General features: G+C 40.7%; 1 protein-coding gene and 1 long non-coding RNA gene across 3 annotated transcripts in view; one reads left to right on the forward strand and one right to left on the reverse strand.

The window, feature by feature from the left end:
* Positions 1-10,681, forward strand: part of LOC124874991 — a 21,753-nt gene extending 11,072 nt beyond the window's left edge. The window contains exons 2-3 of the long non-coding RNA XR_007039931.1: positions 5,440-5,534; positions 10,550-10,681. This is a non-coding gene — a long non-coding RNA (uncharacterized LOC124874991). The remainder of the gene's footprint in view (positions 1-5,439; positions 5,535-10,549) is intronic.
* cpped1 (calcineurin-like phosphoesterase domain containing 1) overlaps positions 9,542-15,812 on the reverse strand; it is a 27,905-nt gene continuing 21,634 nt past the window's right edge. For both annotated transcript variants that reach the window (XM_047376716.1, XM_047376717.1), the window contains one exon: positions 9,542-12,730. In XM_047376716.1, the coding sequence (XP_047232672.1) occupies positions 12,504-12,730 (227 nt within the window). In that variant the 3' untranslated portion in view covers positions 9,542-12,503. The remainder of the gene's footprint in view (positions 12,731-15,812) is intronic.

Consider the following 15,812-nt stretch of genomic DNA (forward strand, 5'->3'; position numbering starts at 1 on the left):
TGTTGGTTTGGTCTTCAACTTTCTCCTCAAACCAGTGGAGAAACTAGACCACAGAGAAGGATTCTGAAAGATGTACATATAAAAACAAGACACATTGTACCTCTACTTTTCAAAGGCTTAGTGGTTAATAGTTTGATGAAGTAAATCAAAGGCAAGAAATCATTTGAACCGGGGCTGTTTCTCCATAATCCCTCTTAATCCAGCTCCTACATAACCGTAGGAAGTTTACTGTAATTGAGGAGATGAAAGCCCAAAATATCCAGTGTTGGAGAATATATGTGGATTAATTAGGATTGTTGCTGCTGTGTTTATTTGTGCTGAATAGTGCAGCTATTGGCGTGTGCGTACCGGGTACCCGTGTTTGTGTATTAGCAGAACATAAGAAGCTAATTGTTTCTGCGTTTCACCACACAAGTGGAGCCAGCAAACCCGTTAGTGAATGTTCACCGACATAAGAAGCATGTTTGATTGGATTTCTCTGCTTTGATCACTGAGCCAATATTTTTGCCCATGCTGGAGGAAATTAGGATGGTAAACATGTTACATGCGTGTGGTTATGTTCAACAACATGAAGAGGAAAGTCTGGGAACACTGCATTATCATGGATGCTTTTCTGGGTCGGACCCACTTTGGTCCACAGCAAACCGACCTCAGAAGGCTTATATTCATTTAAATAGTGGGTCTGATTCAGATTTATTGAGCAGTATGGCTCTCCTAACTTAATGTGGGCAATAAATAAAACATGTTGAGGTGAAGTTGCTTCCTGGAGTCTACAGATCACCAGACCTTTTTCCCTCTGCTGCACCTTCGGAGTCGGTGAAGTTTTGCCAGAAACGTTTGGATCTCAATGAATAAAAAATCTCCACACTGGTCTGCAGTGATGTAAAAATACCAGAAAGCACAGCTTGACTTATATGATTCATGGTCTTAAGTTTAAGGCTTAAGAACTTTTGTTGTGTTGTGCATAAAGATAGAGACCAGACGGTTTCACCAGCGCAGCGGTGAGAAAGATGGAATGGATTTTGTTAAAGAAATCTTCAATAATTTAGTATGAAGAAGCTTTCCAACAACAACTAACCCACATGTCTGGTCATGGACATGCAGCACAGTAGTTGTTATTTTATCTGTGCAGTCACCTACTGCAACCTGTCAGTTACTCAGATGTAAAAAGGCTCCCAAACTGAAGGCATGACCAAGTACTTGGTTTACACAAACAGTAGCATGAAGCATACCATGAGTGGCGTTCAGTCACAGCTAGAAGATGTTTGAGTTCATCTCTACCAGATTATTTGAACATGAGGAGAAAGCAGTTTATGCTCATTCTTCTTTGCAAACAGCTCAAGTTCAGTCACATTGGAAGGACAGCATCAATTTTCAGGTCTTGCCACAGATTCTCAGTTGAAAAGCTTTCCTGCCCATGTTGAAGAAAAGCATCCCCACAGCATGATGCTGCCACCACCATGTTTTGTTTGCTGATTGCTGAAGGCATCTGGATTATTTATAACATTTTAAAAACCATGTTTTATCTTTCTTCTGCTTTACAACTATTTTCTGCTTTGTGTTGATCTCTCACATAAAATCAAGATGAAATACACTGAAGTAGGTGGCTGTACTATGACATGCAAAAGTTCAAGGGATGTGAATACTTTTGCAAGGCACCTATTATGAGTCGGATCTTTGTCCACTTAGTCAAAAAGACACATTATAATTAAATGTTTTAGTTAAAGCTATGGAAAAAACAAGGAAATTATTGAAAACATAAAATAATTTAAACCACAAACAAGCTAAACCCTGGAGCTGTCAGCTGTAAGCTTGCCACATCTCTCAGATTATCTGTCACATCATTACTGGACTCTTTTCTCATAAACATGAATTTCAGCTACAGATGTAATGGTGAGATGGAGGAGCTGGGTAGAATGAGACATTCAGGAAGCCCCAGAGAAACATTCCTCAACAGTACATCAAAGATGGCTTAAAGCACAGGACTCATATAAAAGAGAGAATAACTAAAGTCCCCAAAATGTAACTTAGAAAAACATCCAGTCCCACAAGACCTCCGTGGGTTCATCTATCAAAGGTTTATCGTGAAGGACCACCTCAATAAAGATGCATTTCCACAGCAGGAACTTATTCTAGAACCCAGGATGGTTCCTGGAGCCATTTCCCCCTCCTCCATATCTGCTTTAGGATGCAGGGCTAACTCAGTTAGGAATGTACCTCAGAGAACAACCCTGGTTCCTGGAACCCACAGAAATCTCAAACTAACCAACTATCTGAAACAATGCTGTGAAAAATACCTCTACATTGAAGACGGAGGACCACATTAAAACAGATTATATCCACTTCTCATATAGACTGCCTGAGAGTTTTAAGACTGTGTTTTAGATCAGTAACTCAACACTTATTTACCTTTAGCTCTTGAGTCTGTAATGTTTTGCTCCATATATCTGAGAACTGGACATGGAAACCAAACTAAATATGATGCATCAAAGCAGCAAAAAACAGCCTCTAGTGAAGTAAAATATTGATTTCAGATTCATTAGGATGAGCCGTTAGTATGGAGTCCAGTCGAAGGGATGAGCCTGACTGACTGAGTCAATCTGCTCATTTACTGGTTCAGTATTTAGACTGAAGGTAGCCTTCCTACTCTCCGTCTCTGCAGCAGATCAGCGGCTGTCAGGCTGGTGTGCGTTAGCCCTCATCTCAGGTGGAAAAGTTCCTCCACAGTTCAGTGCTCAGTGAATGCTCCCATTACTGTAAGGATCCACAGGACTGTCATACAGATGGGTTACCTTGCAGCAAAGCAATGTAGGTGATGGGGGAAAAACACATAATGATTGACAGACAAGAAGTGAAAATACCCACCAAGCTTTGTGTATTAAAAACGGTTGGATTTTCCAGCTAAACTTACTGCTGAGTCTCTGAAAGCAGGTCGATACGGTTGCGCTTTAATGGATTGAGTTTAAAGGTGAGTTTGTCAGTAAATGTATGAGGGAGAGACAGATTTCTGAGTGTTCGGTACCACACTCCTCCTGTTGGGTTCTGGGATATGTTCCCTTTTATGCGCCTGTTACTTGTTCTTTAGGAGACTTATTGATGCCACAGCAGTGAGCAGAGAGTTGTGATGACGACAGGAAACTGTGCTGCAAACTGATTTCCTGCAAAAAGACTGGAGGGAAAGACTTTAAGTCAGTTAGCTGTAGCCTTCAGAAAAAAAACAGATTTTTATAAGTTTATCTGAAATATTCCTGAATCTGCTGCTTCTTTATCATGCTTTAAAACAATATAACACAGCGAATACACGAGTTAGCTTCCAAAAATGGTCCACTATACAAAAAAAGAGTAGGAAAATGTTTCAATAGCTGCTCAGATATATGTTTTCAATTAGATCAGTATGTCAGCTAATAGTGTTTCAGTTGAAAATATGCACAAATTATGATAAAAAATTACTCTGAAACTGCATGAAGATCCCAACAGTGATGAGGTGTCAAATGTAGCAAATTTATTTCTATATAAATGAGGTTATGTGGCGTACTCTTGAGCAGTCAGTGTCTTACTGTGTAAGTAAGGTTAGTTTTATTTTAAAATTTTTTCAAGAAGCCTAATCTGCTTCATTAAAAAGTAATAATAATAATTAATCTAACATTTGTCATTAAAAAGGCACTTTAATCCAGTCAGGCAGTTGTCCTCACCAGCACTGAGACAGCATTGGTAAAGGTTTTAAATGACAGCAATGCATCTGAAACATCAGTCTTGGTTTTTCTGGATCTCGGTTCGGCTTCGACACAGATGATCATAACATCCAGGCTGAAAGATTGGAAAAGTGGGAAGGTTTGCCTGGTACTGTGTTAAAATGGTTCAGTTTTTACTTGGCCGACTGGAACTACTTTGTATCAAATGGTAATTATAAATATGAGAAAACAAAGATTACTTGTGGGGTTCCTCAGGGCTTCATTCTTGGGTCACATTTTATTACAAATATACATGATCACCCTTTGCTCATATTATGAAGCACTAGATCTTATACAAAATGGTGACACACAACTTTATATTCTGTGTCACCACTGGACCACAGTCCACTGACCCATGTTATGGGTGTGAATTTCCAGCAGCTTAATGCAGAAAAGACAGAAATCATAGTTTTTGGTCCAAAAATGCAAGGATAGAGATTAGAGTTCAATTAGATTCAATGAGGCCAAAGACCAGAGCATGCAAAAACCCTAGGTGTTATCATGGTTAAAGTCCTTAGTTTCAGGGACACAAGCATGCAGTCTGCTGTGTAGCTATGTGGGTGCAACTCCTCCTCATAGTGCTGAAGGGTCACTCCCGTCACGCTCCACCTCGTTACACCTACAGTCACATCCAGAACGCCAGTAATAGCAATTATCTGTTTTTAGTCAGCAGGTGGCTTGTTGTGTTCTGTGTACAAAACAAACTGTTGCAACAATCTTCGCTCCTCACTTGAAGAGAGTAGGAGTCCAGTTGGTGGTGTGAAGAACAGTATTGTGGGTAAATGTCACAGAGAGCCTTCTGCTCCAGATCTGACTAAGTGAATTGAGGAAAAAAAATCTATCAGCATCTTTAACAGTTTGTCGGGTTCAGACAGAGACAGACAGAAACATTAGAAGGAGACATGATTTTAAACTCATATATATATATATATATATACATACATATATATATATATATATATATATATACATACATATATATATATATATATATATGTATGTATATATATATATATATACATACATATATATATATATATATGTATGTATATATATATATATATATATATATATGTATGTATATATATATATATACATACATATATATATGTATGTATATATATATATACATACATATATATATATATACATATATATATATATATGTATGTATGTATGTATGTATACACACACACACATACATACATATATATATATATATATATGTATGTATGTATGTATGTATACACACACACACATACATATATATATATATGGTATATATATATATATATATATATATATATACCATATATATATATACACGGTCACTGTGCAACATAACCAAAATATAAACTAATTTATCTTATACCTGACCTCTGCCTGATTCCAAGCGGTGTGTGTACACCGACGCCTTGTTTAGTCACAGTCAGCTGCAGACACAAGGTCTGTTTTCTGGTTCTGTGTCAGCTGTGTTGTAGGGCTTACATCATGTAAGGGTGGATGGAGGAAATGGAAAGTTTCTCACCATCGTTCTATTTCTGTTAAATTAGTGTGCAGCTATGAAGTGGGAAGTGAGGCATCCCGTCCTGGTTCTGAATACTTGGTAGAACCATCTTTCGCTGCAGATAATGCTGTTCAGTTTGTCTCTGCCAGCTTTGCACCTGTGGAGAATGTAGTTTATGTCCATTCTACACCCATCCTTTAGGTCCAGCTCAGTCAGAATGGACAGAACCCCACTTCTCTCCCAATGATCGCTGGTGACAGGCATCCGCCGCCCTGGGACCCAGTATGGATGAGAAGGTATAGACGATAAAAACAGTCCTCTGTAGAAACAGGTACCTTCTGAAATTGTGGATCCAGGTTGCATGTCACTATCCTTATGTGGTGCTCGGTTCCTAATTTTAAGATTTAATGATGTTTTTGTCAAAAAGTGCAAAATGATTTACTTGATCTGAAAAACATGGAAGCACAGATAATATTTATGTTTCATACTCTCTTCATTTGAGATTCTCTAACATGTTTTGTCTCTTTGCTGCTTCAAATCTCAGACAGCAGTTTGTCACAGAGGTAAGTTACTGTCAGGTCTGATGGAAATATAGACGGTAAAAAACAGAAAAGAAAGAAAGACAGCAGAGATGTTGAGGAAGCTTTCCTGTAAATTTTCATGCAGCATTTATCAGTGAGTGAAACTGCGTATTTTGTATAATCTGGCAACAGATTCATAAAAATATGAGTCATTATTTAAGGCCTTAATGAAACACTCAGCATGCAGCTGTGGCCAGTCAGTCGGGCTGAAACTGATGTGAAGCATTAAATGAAGTGAATCATGCACAATATTGACCCCACTGAAAGCTAAAATGATGAAAACAGGTCGGCGAGCGATCGCCCAGCGTTGATCCCCAACAGCTCTGATCCCAACAACCAGCTCTTCCAGTCTGTCTCACTGGCCGGGGGGCCCAGGAATAGATGGGTCTATCGCCTGGTCTCTGCCGCCCAGATGGCTCGCTCTGCCAGTGGGCTCACAGCCATGATAGGTGGCAACCTGACGTCAGGTCATGACTGGATATGGTAGCTTTCATTTGGTTCCCTCCAGAACACCTGTGGACTGTGCAGACAGCGAAGGGGCGGTGGCATCAGAGTCTGGCCAAGCGTGTGTTTATGTGTGAGTCAAAGAGCCACCTTTCTTTCTTTTTAAGCAGTTTATTGATGACATTTACAGACTTTACAGCAAGCATGTGGCGACAGTGGAAAGAAACCGTTCATTTAGGACAAGAATAAACTTCCAGTAGAACCAGGCTCAGTATGAGACGTGATCTTCTGCAACCATCTGAGGAATGAGAATACAGAAAAAACCAAACAGGAGTACCTTCTGTGGGAGGACACACAGTTCATGGCAGCAGTAGGTCATTCACTGACTTCCAATTGTGTAAGTTTTACTGTAATTATTTCAATGCTTGCTCCTGTACTTTGAATTACCTTAGTGCTGTAGAATAAAGTGTTCCTGCCTTTAGGTTCCTGTAGGAAGTTTATTAAACCAAGTAAAAATAAGGCTCTAAAGGTTTTATAATGAAGGTTTTAATGGCGACATCTCATGCAGCAGTTTCATTCTCAGCCTTCTGAGGTTGAAAACTGATGGATTGGATGAAGTCACTGGGCAACTAATTGAATGACTGACTGGTAAACGGCATGTCAACCTTAGATTAGCATTACAAAGCTATTTTCTGTATGATTTCCATACCTGAGCCTGTTGTAGGCGTTTAAAGGCAGATGAGACCTTATTTTAGTAAAAACATTGGGGAATCATTTTATTGTTGCACGTATATATCCTGTCGGCTGCTGGAAGTTTTTCTACATGTGCCAGGCCTCAGGGTCACAACATCCCGTTGAATCAACAAACAGGAAGCAGCTTCATCCATCACAGCAGATTACAGGAGCAGGAAGGGAAGCCAACGCTCACTTCGGCCCACAAACTTATTGTCTTCTAAAGACATTTTTTTCTCTGGCTGTCTGGAAGCTTGTAAAAGATAAAAAGTGTAATTCTGATTCACACAGGAATCAACTCTGAGTCCAATAGGAGCCATTTATTTCACACTGTCTGCTAACCTCTGAACCAACATATATAAAGAAGGAGAATCGTTTTAATATTCATGGCGCCGTTCCGAATGGTGGGGTCCTTGTATCAAACTTGTCATTCATGTATTTTGCACATACCTTCTAATCTCCTTCAACTCTCACAAACTGAGACAGAAACCACAGATTGCATCAATCCTTTCATTGTCTACTGAGATCGGGTCACGGGAGCAACTGGTCCTGGAGGGAAACCCAGATATCCCTCAGATCCTCCAGCTCATTCTGGGGCAGGGGTGTCAAACTCTAGTGTCCTACCACCTTTTGATGTGTCCAAAGTCCAACACACCTAAATCAAAGGACTGACTCACCCATTTATGCACCCAAGTTCTACAGAGTCCCACTAATGGCCTAACTATGTGACTCAGGCGCGTTGATAAGAGATCGAGGCCATGGAGGGCGCCGGCAATCAAAGACTGGAGTTCTGGGGGATCCCAAGGTTCACAGACTCTCTTCACCCACCGTGACTGAGCTTAAGGCATTTGACTGTGTTTCCAGGACCAGAACCAAACAAGGTGAGGCAGAAGTTAGTTTGTATGCTCCTCAGATCTCGAACAAGCTGCCTGAAAATCTGACATGTTCAGAAACTCCTGGCTAAGCGCTAGTACAGAGCGAGGCAGATGTCATGGGAGGCACCAGAAAGAACTCCACCCAGGGTTGCTCTGACCCCCGCAGGACCAAAAATCTAGGGCAGTGGTTGGAAATGTGATCTCGAGGGCTCCCTGCAGCCCAGCATGTGGGAAAACCACCAAAGAGACGGGGAAACTCAAGTAGCGCACACAAGTCCATGTGACCCCTTCAGGACTGCGGGAGGGTTAACTCAGGCCAGGAAACATTTTGGTTTACAGCAGCTTTTAACTAAAAGTCTGATTACAGCCTGAGACTGAAGATTTATTTTAAGCAATGTTTTTCAAAGGTTCTTGATGTCTTTCCTTTTGAGTTCCTGGCTTTGGATCTTCTTGTGTTTAAACGGCTTGGAAAAAAGCACAGACACACAATGTAGCCATTAGTTAAAATCCACGTTTATTATAAAAATACATCCAACAGTCACAGTGAGTATGGTCATTCATTAGTGTGCAACACAGAAACCAGTGAGTGACATTCCCTAAATTCAGACAGCGAATATCTTCTGAAACCGGTACTCCCAGAAAGGAAGAAGAGCGATGAGCTCTGCCACCATGAGGATATAAAAATAGATAAGGACATAAGGCTCCTTCTCAGACAGGAAATGAAGGCGATGGACTGAGTTGTCTTTCACGCATCACACTCATTATCTGTCCGTGGCTTCTCAAAGAAACAGAGGATCCGTGTGAAATGAGGTCAGAGATCGCGGCTCTGATGGAAAATCACCTTCACAGCGTCCACAGACGGACGCAGACTCACCCAGACGAAGGGAATGTTCAGCCGGCGCCCACAAACACACACGTGTTACTAATGGGTTGCCATGACAACTCTCTCCCGCTCCTAGTCCGTCAGGATGGGAGTCAGAGTCTGTATGGAAAATGTAATCCAGACGAGTCATTTAGGCCACATTTGTTGTTCACTTTAAAGCCCCCCCGTCTCACCAGGAATCATTAATACATCCCATCATAATCACTGGTTACCACTAATTTAAAACCTTCACCAGCTTTTAAACAGACCAGGGACTTAAATGTTGAATTTTCTGAAAAGATTCACATCAGAATATTCATGTATCTAAAAATATTTGAAGGTGTCTGGCGACAAATTTAGAAATAAATGTTCAGTTTTATAACAAAGTTTCTGATTTTCTCTCAGATGTCTTATTACTCTCCCTCAAAACAGTCTGGCTTGATTAAAAAATGCTTAGCTCCCACCAGTCAAACTCACACTGTCATTCTATTGGCTGGAGCTGTTACCGGGCAGAGTTACCACTGTTCCAAGGGAGAGCAAAGCAGCAAAAACACTCTTGAGAGCGCAGGTTTCATTTCTGCAGACAAAGTTAAAGCGCAGGATTTGAACCGGAGAAGATACTATTTGTAGTATCTTCTCCGGTGCAGTGACATACTTCTGAGGGAGAGCACAGCAAACTTGCAAGCAAGTTGAGCAGGAGAGCAGAGTTTTGAGCGAGAGTGGAAGCAAGGAGTCTTGCTTCTATACCCACATAACCTCATTTCAATTCATAATTAAAATTTTAACAAAATGAAACAACCACTTTTCAATTTCATTTGTAAGAATTTAAGCAACCCATTTCTGTTCCAGGGTCCTTTACGTCTTTGCACACTCAGCTATATTTGGAATCCTAATTATTACAATATCATCATTTCACTACTTCAACTAAAAAGTGAAAATAGTCATATAGATTTATAACACAATAATATATTTCATGGATTTGTTGGTTAAGTTTGATGATTCTGGCTAAAATCGAATGAAAACCAAAAAGATTTTTTCTGAAAATTAGAATTTTACATCAGAACAATAAATATAATTTTTAATGCAGAAATCTAATGTTATGACCATGTTATGCTCTAAACCATGCATCGTGGTGTCCGGCAGACAATCACTGAAGCTCATTGCTAAGGAAACAGAGCGCTGTAAGTATATTAATGGAAAGTTGAGTGGAAGAAAAAGCGTAAAAGAAAAATGAAGTCTATAGCATTGATAGTTACTTTCAGAAGGCCACAATTTCTGTATTAAAAATCTTTTCATTTCACTTCTTGGTTTTATGTAATTTTATTAAAAATATAATTTAGGTATTTAAACAAAAAGTAATAAAAGTTAACATAAATAAAAGCTTAAAATATATCACTATGCGTGTAATAAATCTATAACAGTTTGACATTCTGAACTGAATAACTAAAATAAATCCACAGTTTTATCTGTTTTAGATGCCCCTGTATCTCAGAGCTGAGACTAAAGGCTTGGTTCAGCCCATTAGTTCCAAGCAGAACCGACCTTATGGTAAAATTCAGCTCATGTATTTGTGTTTAGGGGGAAAGTTGTGGTAAACCAAAGCGAACACAGTAATGGAAACGCTTGCATAGTCTTCAACAAGGCTAACATTAAAGGGAAAGTTCAGACCTTGATTTGAGGCTCTTCATATCAGTTATAAGCAGTTCAAGTCTGACTTCAGGAGATAACTTCCTCTTGGTTTCTCCTTTTAGAATAAATTCAGGTCAGGATAGAGCATTTTTTGATGATTTTTCACACTAATCCTCCTTTTCTGTTAGTGTATGTTTCACACAGGGGGAAGAATGATGGTGGCGTACCGCCTCCGAGCTCCATTTCCTGTGTAAGCAAGCATCTTCTGTGGAAATAAGTGTCCATCGTGAACTTGGAGACAATTTCATGCTTCATAAAATAACGTCTGCATGAACCGCTGCTGGAAGTTGTATACAGATGGAAGAAGCCCGCCTTGGTCTTGGTCCCGTTTAGACTAACTGTTAACCTCCGTCCTTGGGTCCAGAATCAGAATTTATACTAAACGATGGCACCAAGAAACTTGTCTCCTGCAGGTAAGATATTAACTGCTTGTAACCTTTAAGAACCTGAACTATCCCATTAATGTCTATGGCTGGATCAATAAAGGGACATTCTGGCATTTTTAAAGCTGGTCCTCAGTCTCTCTTTGCAGAGTTGCATTTATCTTCAGACACAAAGAGGAAAAACAGAAGAAATTCTGAATAACTGATCCTAACTAATGGAGCTACTTTGAATGTGTTTTAGGGAAAATCCTTTCAGACACGTTTTAAACTCCCAGCGCTGCTCGGACACATGCATCACTAACAGCAGGAGTGAGCGTAAATTCACAGGAGTTTTAAAGCCTCTGCCATGTGTGCACAGCTGCAGATAAAAAGTCCAATCCCGTAAAGCTTTGTTCAGACATGCAGCACTTTGCAATAATCTGCTGGACACTCCAGGTGTTGGTGTCATGTCTGAATAAGCAGGAAGCTGACAGATGAATTAAATGAGACACTGCTGTCCACAGATTCCTCTCACACATTTTTAAGCATAATAATTAGAGGAAGAAGGGAGTTATTTTTACAGGATCAGAGTAAAATGAAGAAGGGAAATAGTTCTGAGCTGAAGCTTCTTCTGTCTGCCACCATGGCTTTTCAACACAGCATAGTCTTTTACTTTGAGGGGCGTTTTATGGCAGAACATGGAGGGAAAACTGCAGCTCTACTTGAAACAAGATTTTCTAGCAGTGAGCATTTAATCAAGGTTCATCGAATTCACTGCTGCTCTTCATTTAAAACAACAACCACGACTTCCTCCATCATTTTTATATCCAGGCTGTAAAAAAGTGACTCGTGTTCAGAACCAATGCTAATGCTTTAACTACTGATTGCTTCATAGTTTGGGTCTCGAAAGCCTGAAGAGTTGGAGCCCTGGAAACATACAGTTCAGTCAACATGAACTGCACTTCTTTGTATTTTCAGTACATTTGTTAAGAGGCTGATGAGCCGTTTCATCTGTGCTCATTTAATTTGCTGCTTTGTGCCATTAATGGTCGGGTAAATGGTACCGGCCACCGTAGGCCGGATTCTGCCAGGTCACCAGCAGCTTAGGGTGTCGTTATACAGCACCCTCCTACATTTATTGGTGAAGATGTGCAAAAAGCATTTAAATAAATTTACTGAAAAAGCCTAATCTCATCCTGGTTCCCAGGGAAACAGGCCCAAAGCCTCACAGATCCACCACCATACCAATTAGTGGGGATGAGGTGATTTTTATCCTTTGTTTGACAAGACCTGAGTGTTTGTCTCAAAAAAAACTCAACCATGGTCTCATCTGACCAACACACCAGGAGCATTTAGTAAACTCCTGGACAGAAAGAGCTTGTTTTTCAACAGCAGGTTGGCATGTAAGAAGCACCCAGTGGTTGTAATGGTGATCCCAGAAAGCTCTGGGATTTTTCTCTCTCGACGTATGGATGGATATCCTCAGAGTGAGATTGTGCCATTCAGATTCATTTATTTAAAGGCTTTTTGCACATTTTACCAGGTGTACCAATAACTATGGAGAGCACTCCTATTTTTAAGGTCTGACTCTCTCAGATTAAATGAAGAATTAACATCAGGAAACTTATAGGAAGACAGGCTCAGAAATTTAAAACAAAGCTATCTAAGTATTAAAGTACCCATCTGTTTTAAAAAGTATCCATGTTTTCCTGGCCGGCGCTCAGGTCTTCAGGAGCTTCCTGAGGTCCTCGTCCATGCCTCGCACCCTCAGCTGCTCCAGGCTGTGGTAGCGGTGGACGACGGTGTCAGCAGTCACCGCCACCACCCTGACGCCGTGGGTGTCATCGCCGAGCTGGCAGCCAATCGCTGAGCTCACCACCATGTCCAGGCCGCCGTGGCACCCGCCAGCGTTCCGGTGATAATGGCCTGAGAAGACCGCCTTCACGCCTTAGAGCGACAGACAAGGAGATGGAAAAAGGACAGCGAGTAAAGCTAAATGAAGCATTAAACAAGGCTAAATTATTCATATATCTGACCCTCTGTGCCAGAAGCAGCCTAAACAAAGTAACACGCCTCCTGGAGGTTAATATGTGTAAAAATATTTCATGCAAATATCTACACATGGCTCTGATCCTCCAGTTTCTGTAGAGGTCAGGCTTTTACTGTCTGAGCAAATGAGATACGGAGCTGATCCGATCCAGTATCAGCATCAGAACGATACTGATCCATGGATCGGACATCAGGCCGAGGCCACTCATCCATCTACTGATGCTGTTGAAAAGGAGACTCTTAACTCCTAACCACAAGTGTTTCCATGCAGGGAAAGTCGGCTGCTTGCTGCTGCATCTTCAATGAGACGAGCAACTAAAAAAAACAATAACTGAAGGAGGATAAACTGCAGCATCTTCATTAGAATCAGACGTTGGTCTCCTAGAGTCCTGCACAACAAATACAGATGAGTTCTCAATGTTTTTGGAGTCAGCCTCGTTGCGATCAGCCTTCACCAGAACACAAACATGACCTCAATTTATATTAGCTCAGCGAGGACAGTGGCTGCACATGGTGGACCATTAAATTATTAATCTTCCATAGAAGGAAATTGATGATTTGAGCTTGTGTGTATGTACCCAGGTTAAATTGATTTCCACTCAGAGCATGAAGTGTCATCGCATGCATCCACCTGTCTGTGACTTTTAGCCGGGCTCACAGCCATCACAGCATTTCAGGACTGAAGCTTTAATTGAATGCGTGTCCTCGATGCTTCCAGGTGAGCCCTGCAAGGCCACAAACATCCTCCAAGTTTACATCGGTGATCATGTGTCATCATCTAGATCTGTGTTTTCAACTTTACCACAACAAGAAACACAAAAAAGGTATGAATGGGTCAAAATGCATCGTGGGAATCACCTGATGACACCGTTGTCGGTGCAGACTGGAGAAATGTTCTCCCAGATTCTACTTCCTAACCTCATGCAGACAGAAAGTGGGAAGGGAACATGCTCACACTGACAAAGTCATAGACAGAAATTAATCTTCAACAATAGGGACGGAAAAACAAACAATGTTGACGTAGTTTTTGCTCATCGTGGTGTGAAACTCCTACAGACATGATTAGTCAGCAAACAGACAGGAACTGTACATGTGTACATGTGTGTGAGCTGTCAGCAAGTCTCTGATGATCCTCTTCCCACACGCCACCACGCACCGTCAGCGAGCTTCCACCATAGGCAAACATGACATCTTAGCGCTGCATCTGTGTCGTTACATCAAGCAACACTAGTCCAGTTGCTCCTGCCTGGCCCGGATCAGTCCATCCGTCTGTTTCCTGTTAAACTAATTATTCTTGAGTATAAATGCAGATCACTGCAGAAATATTCATATTCCATAAACCTCCTCATAACTCATCACATTATACCTCAAACTTAAAGGCAGTTATTTCAGGCTTCAAACATAAAGATATAAAATTCTAATTTTTTGTGAAGAATCAACAACAACTGGGACACAATCATGAAGAGGAATTAAATTTATTGGATGTGTCAAACTTTTTTAACAAATAAAAAACTGAAACGTGTATTATAATATTATTCAGCTCCTTTACTTTCAGTGCAGCAAACTGACTCCAGAAGTTCAGTGAGGATCTCTGAATGATCCAATGTTGTCCCAAATGACTGATGATGATAAATATAATCCACCTGTGTGTAATCAAGTCTCTGTATAAATGCACCTGCTCTGTGATAGTCTCAGGGTTCTGTTCAAAGCGCAGAGAGCATCATGAAGACCAAGGAACACACCAGGCAGGTCCAAGATACTGTTGTGGAGAAGTTTAAAGCTGGATTTGGATACAAAAAGATTTCCCAAGCTTTAAACATCCCAAGGAGCTCTGTGCAAGCAATCATATTGAAATGGAAGGAGTATCAGACCACTGCAAATCTATCAAGACCCGGCCGTCCCTCTAAACTTTCATCTGGAACAAGGAGAAGACTGATCAGAGATGCAGCCAAGAGGCCCATGATCACTCTGGATGAACTGCAGAGATCTACAGCTGAGGTAGGAGAGTCTGTCCATAGGACAACAATCAGTCGTACACTGCACAAATCTGGCCTTTATGGAAGAGTGGCAAGAAGAAAGTCATTTCTCAAAGATATCCATAAAAAGTCTCGTTTAAAGTTTGCCACAAGCCACCTGGGAGAAACACACCAAACATGTGGAAGAAGGTGCTCTGGTCAGATGAAACCAAAATCAAACTGTTTGACCACAATGCAAAACGATATGTTTGGTGTAAAAGCAACACAGTTCATCACCCTGAACACACCATCCCCACTGTTAAACATGGTGGTGGCAGCATCATGGTTTGGACCTGCTTTTCATCAGCAGGGACAGAGAAGATGGTCCAAATTGATGGGAAGATGGATGGGGCCAAATACAGAACCATTCTGGAAGAAAACCTGTTGGAGTCTGCAAGAGACCTGAGACTGGGACGGAGATTTATCTTCCAACAAGACAATGATCCAAAACATAAAACCAAATTTACAATGAAATGGTTCACAAATAAATATATCCAGGTGTTGGAATGGCCCAGTCAAAGTCCAGACCTGAATCCAATGGAGAATCTGTAGAAAGAGCTGAAGACTGCTGTTCATGAACGCTCTCCATCCAACCTCACTGAGCTCCAGCTGTTTTACAAGGAAGAATGGACAAGAATTTCAGTCTCTGGATGTGAAAACTGATAGAAACAAACTCCAAGAGACTTGCAGCTGTAATTGCAGCAAAGGGTGGAGCTACAAAGTATTAATGCAAGGGGGCTGAATAATATTATACGCCTCACTTTTAGTTTTTTATTTGTTAAAAACGTTTGACACATCCAATAAATTTCACGATTGTGTCCCACTTGTTGTTGATTCTTCACAAAATATTAGAATTTTATATCTTTATGTTTGAAGCCTGAAATGTGACAAGAGGTTGAAAAGTTCAAGGGGGCCAAATACTTTCACAAGGCACTGTAGACACCTGCAGGTGTATATATTATATA

This window comes from Girardinichthys multiradiatus, chromosome 10, assembly GCF_021462225.1.
Source record: "Girardinichthys multiradiatus isolate DD_20200921_A chromosome 10, DD_fGirMul_XY1, whole genome shotgun sequence".
NCBI lineage: Eukaryota > Metazoa > Chordata > Actinopteri > Cyprinodontiformes > Goodeidae > Girardinichthys > Girardinichthys multiradiatus.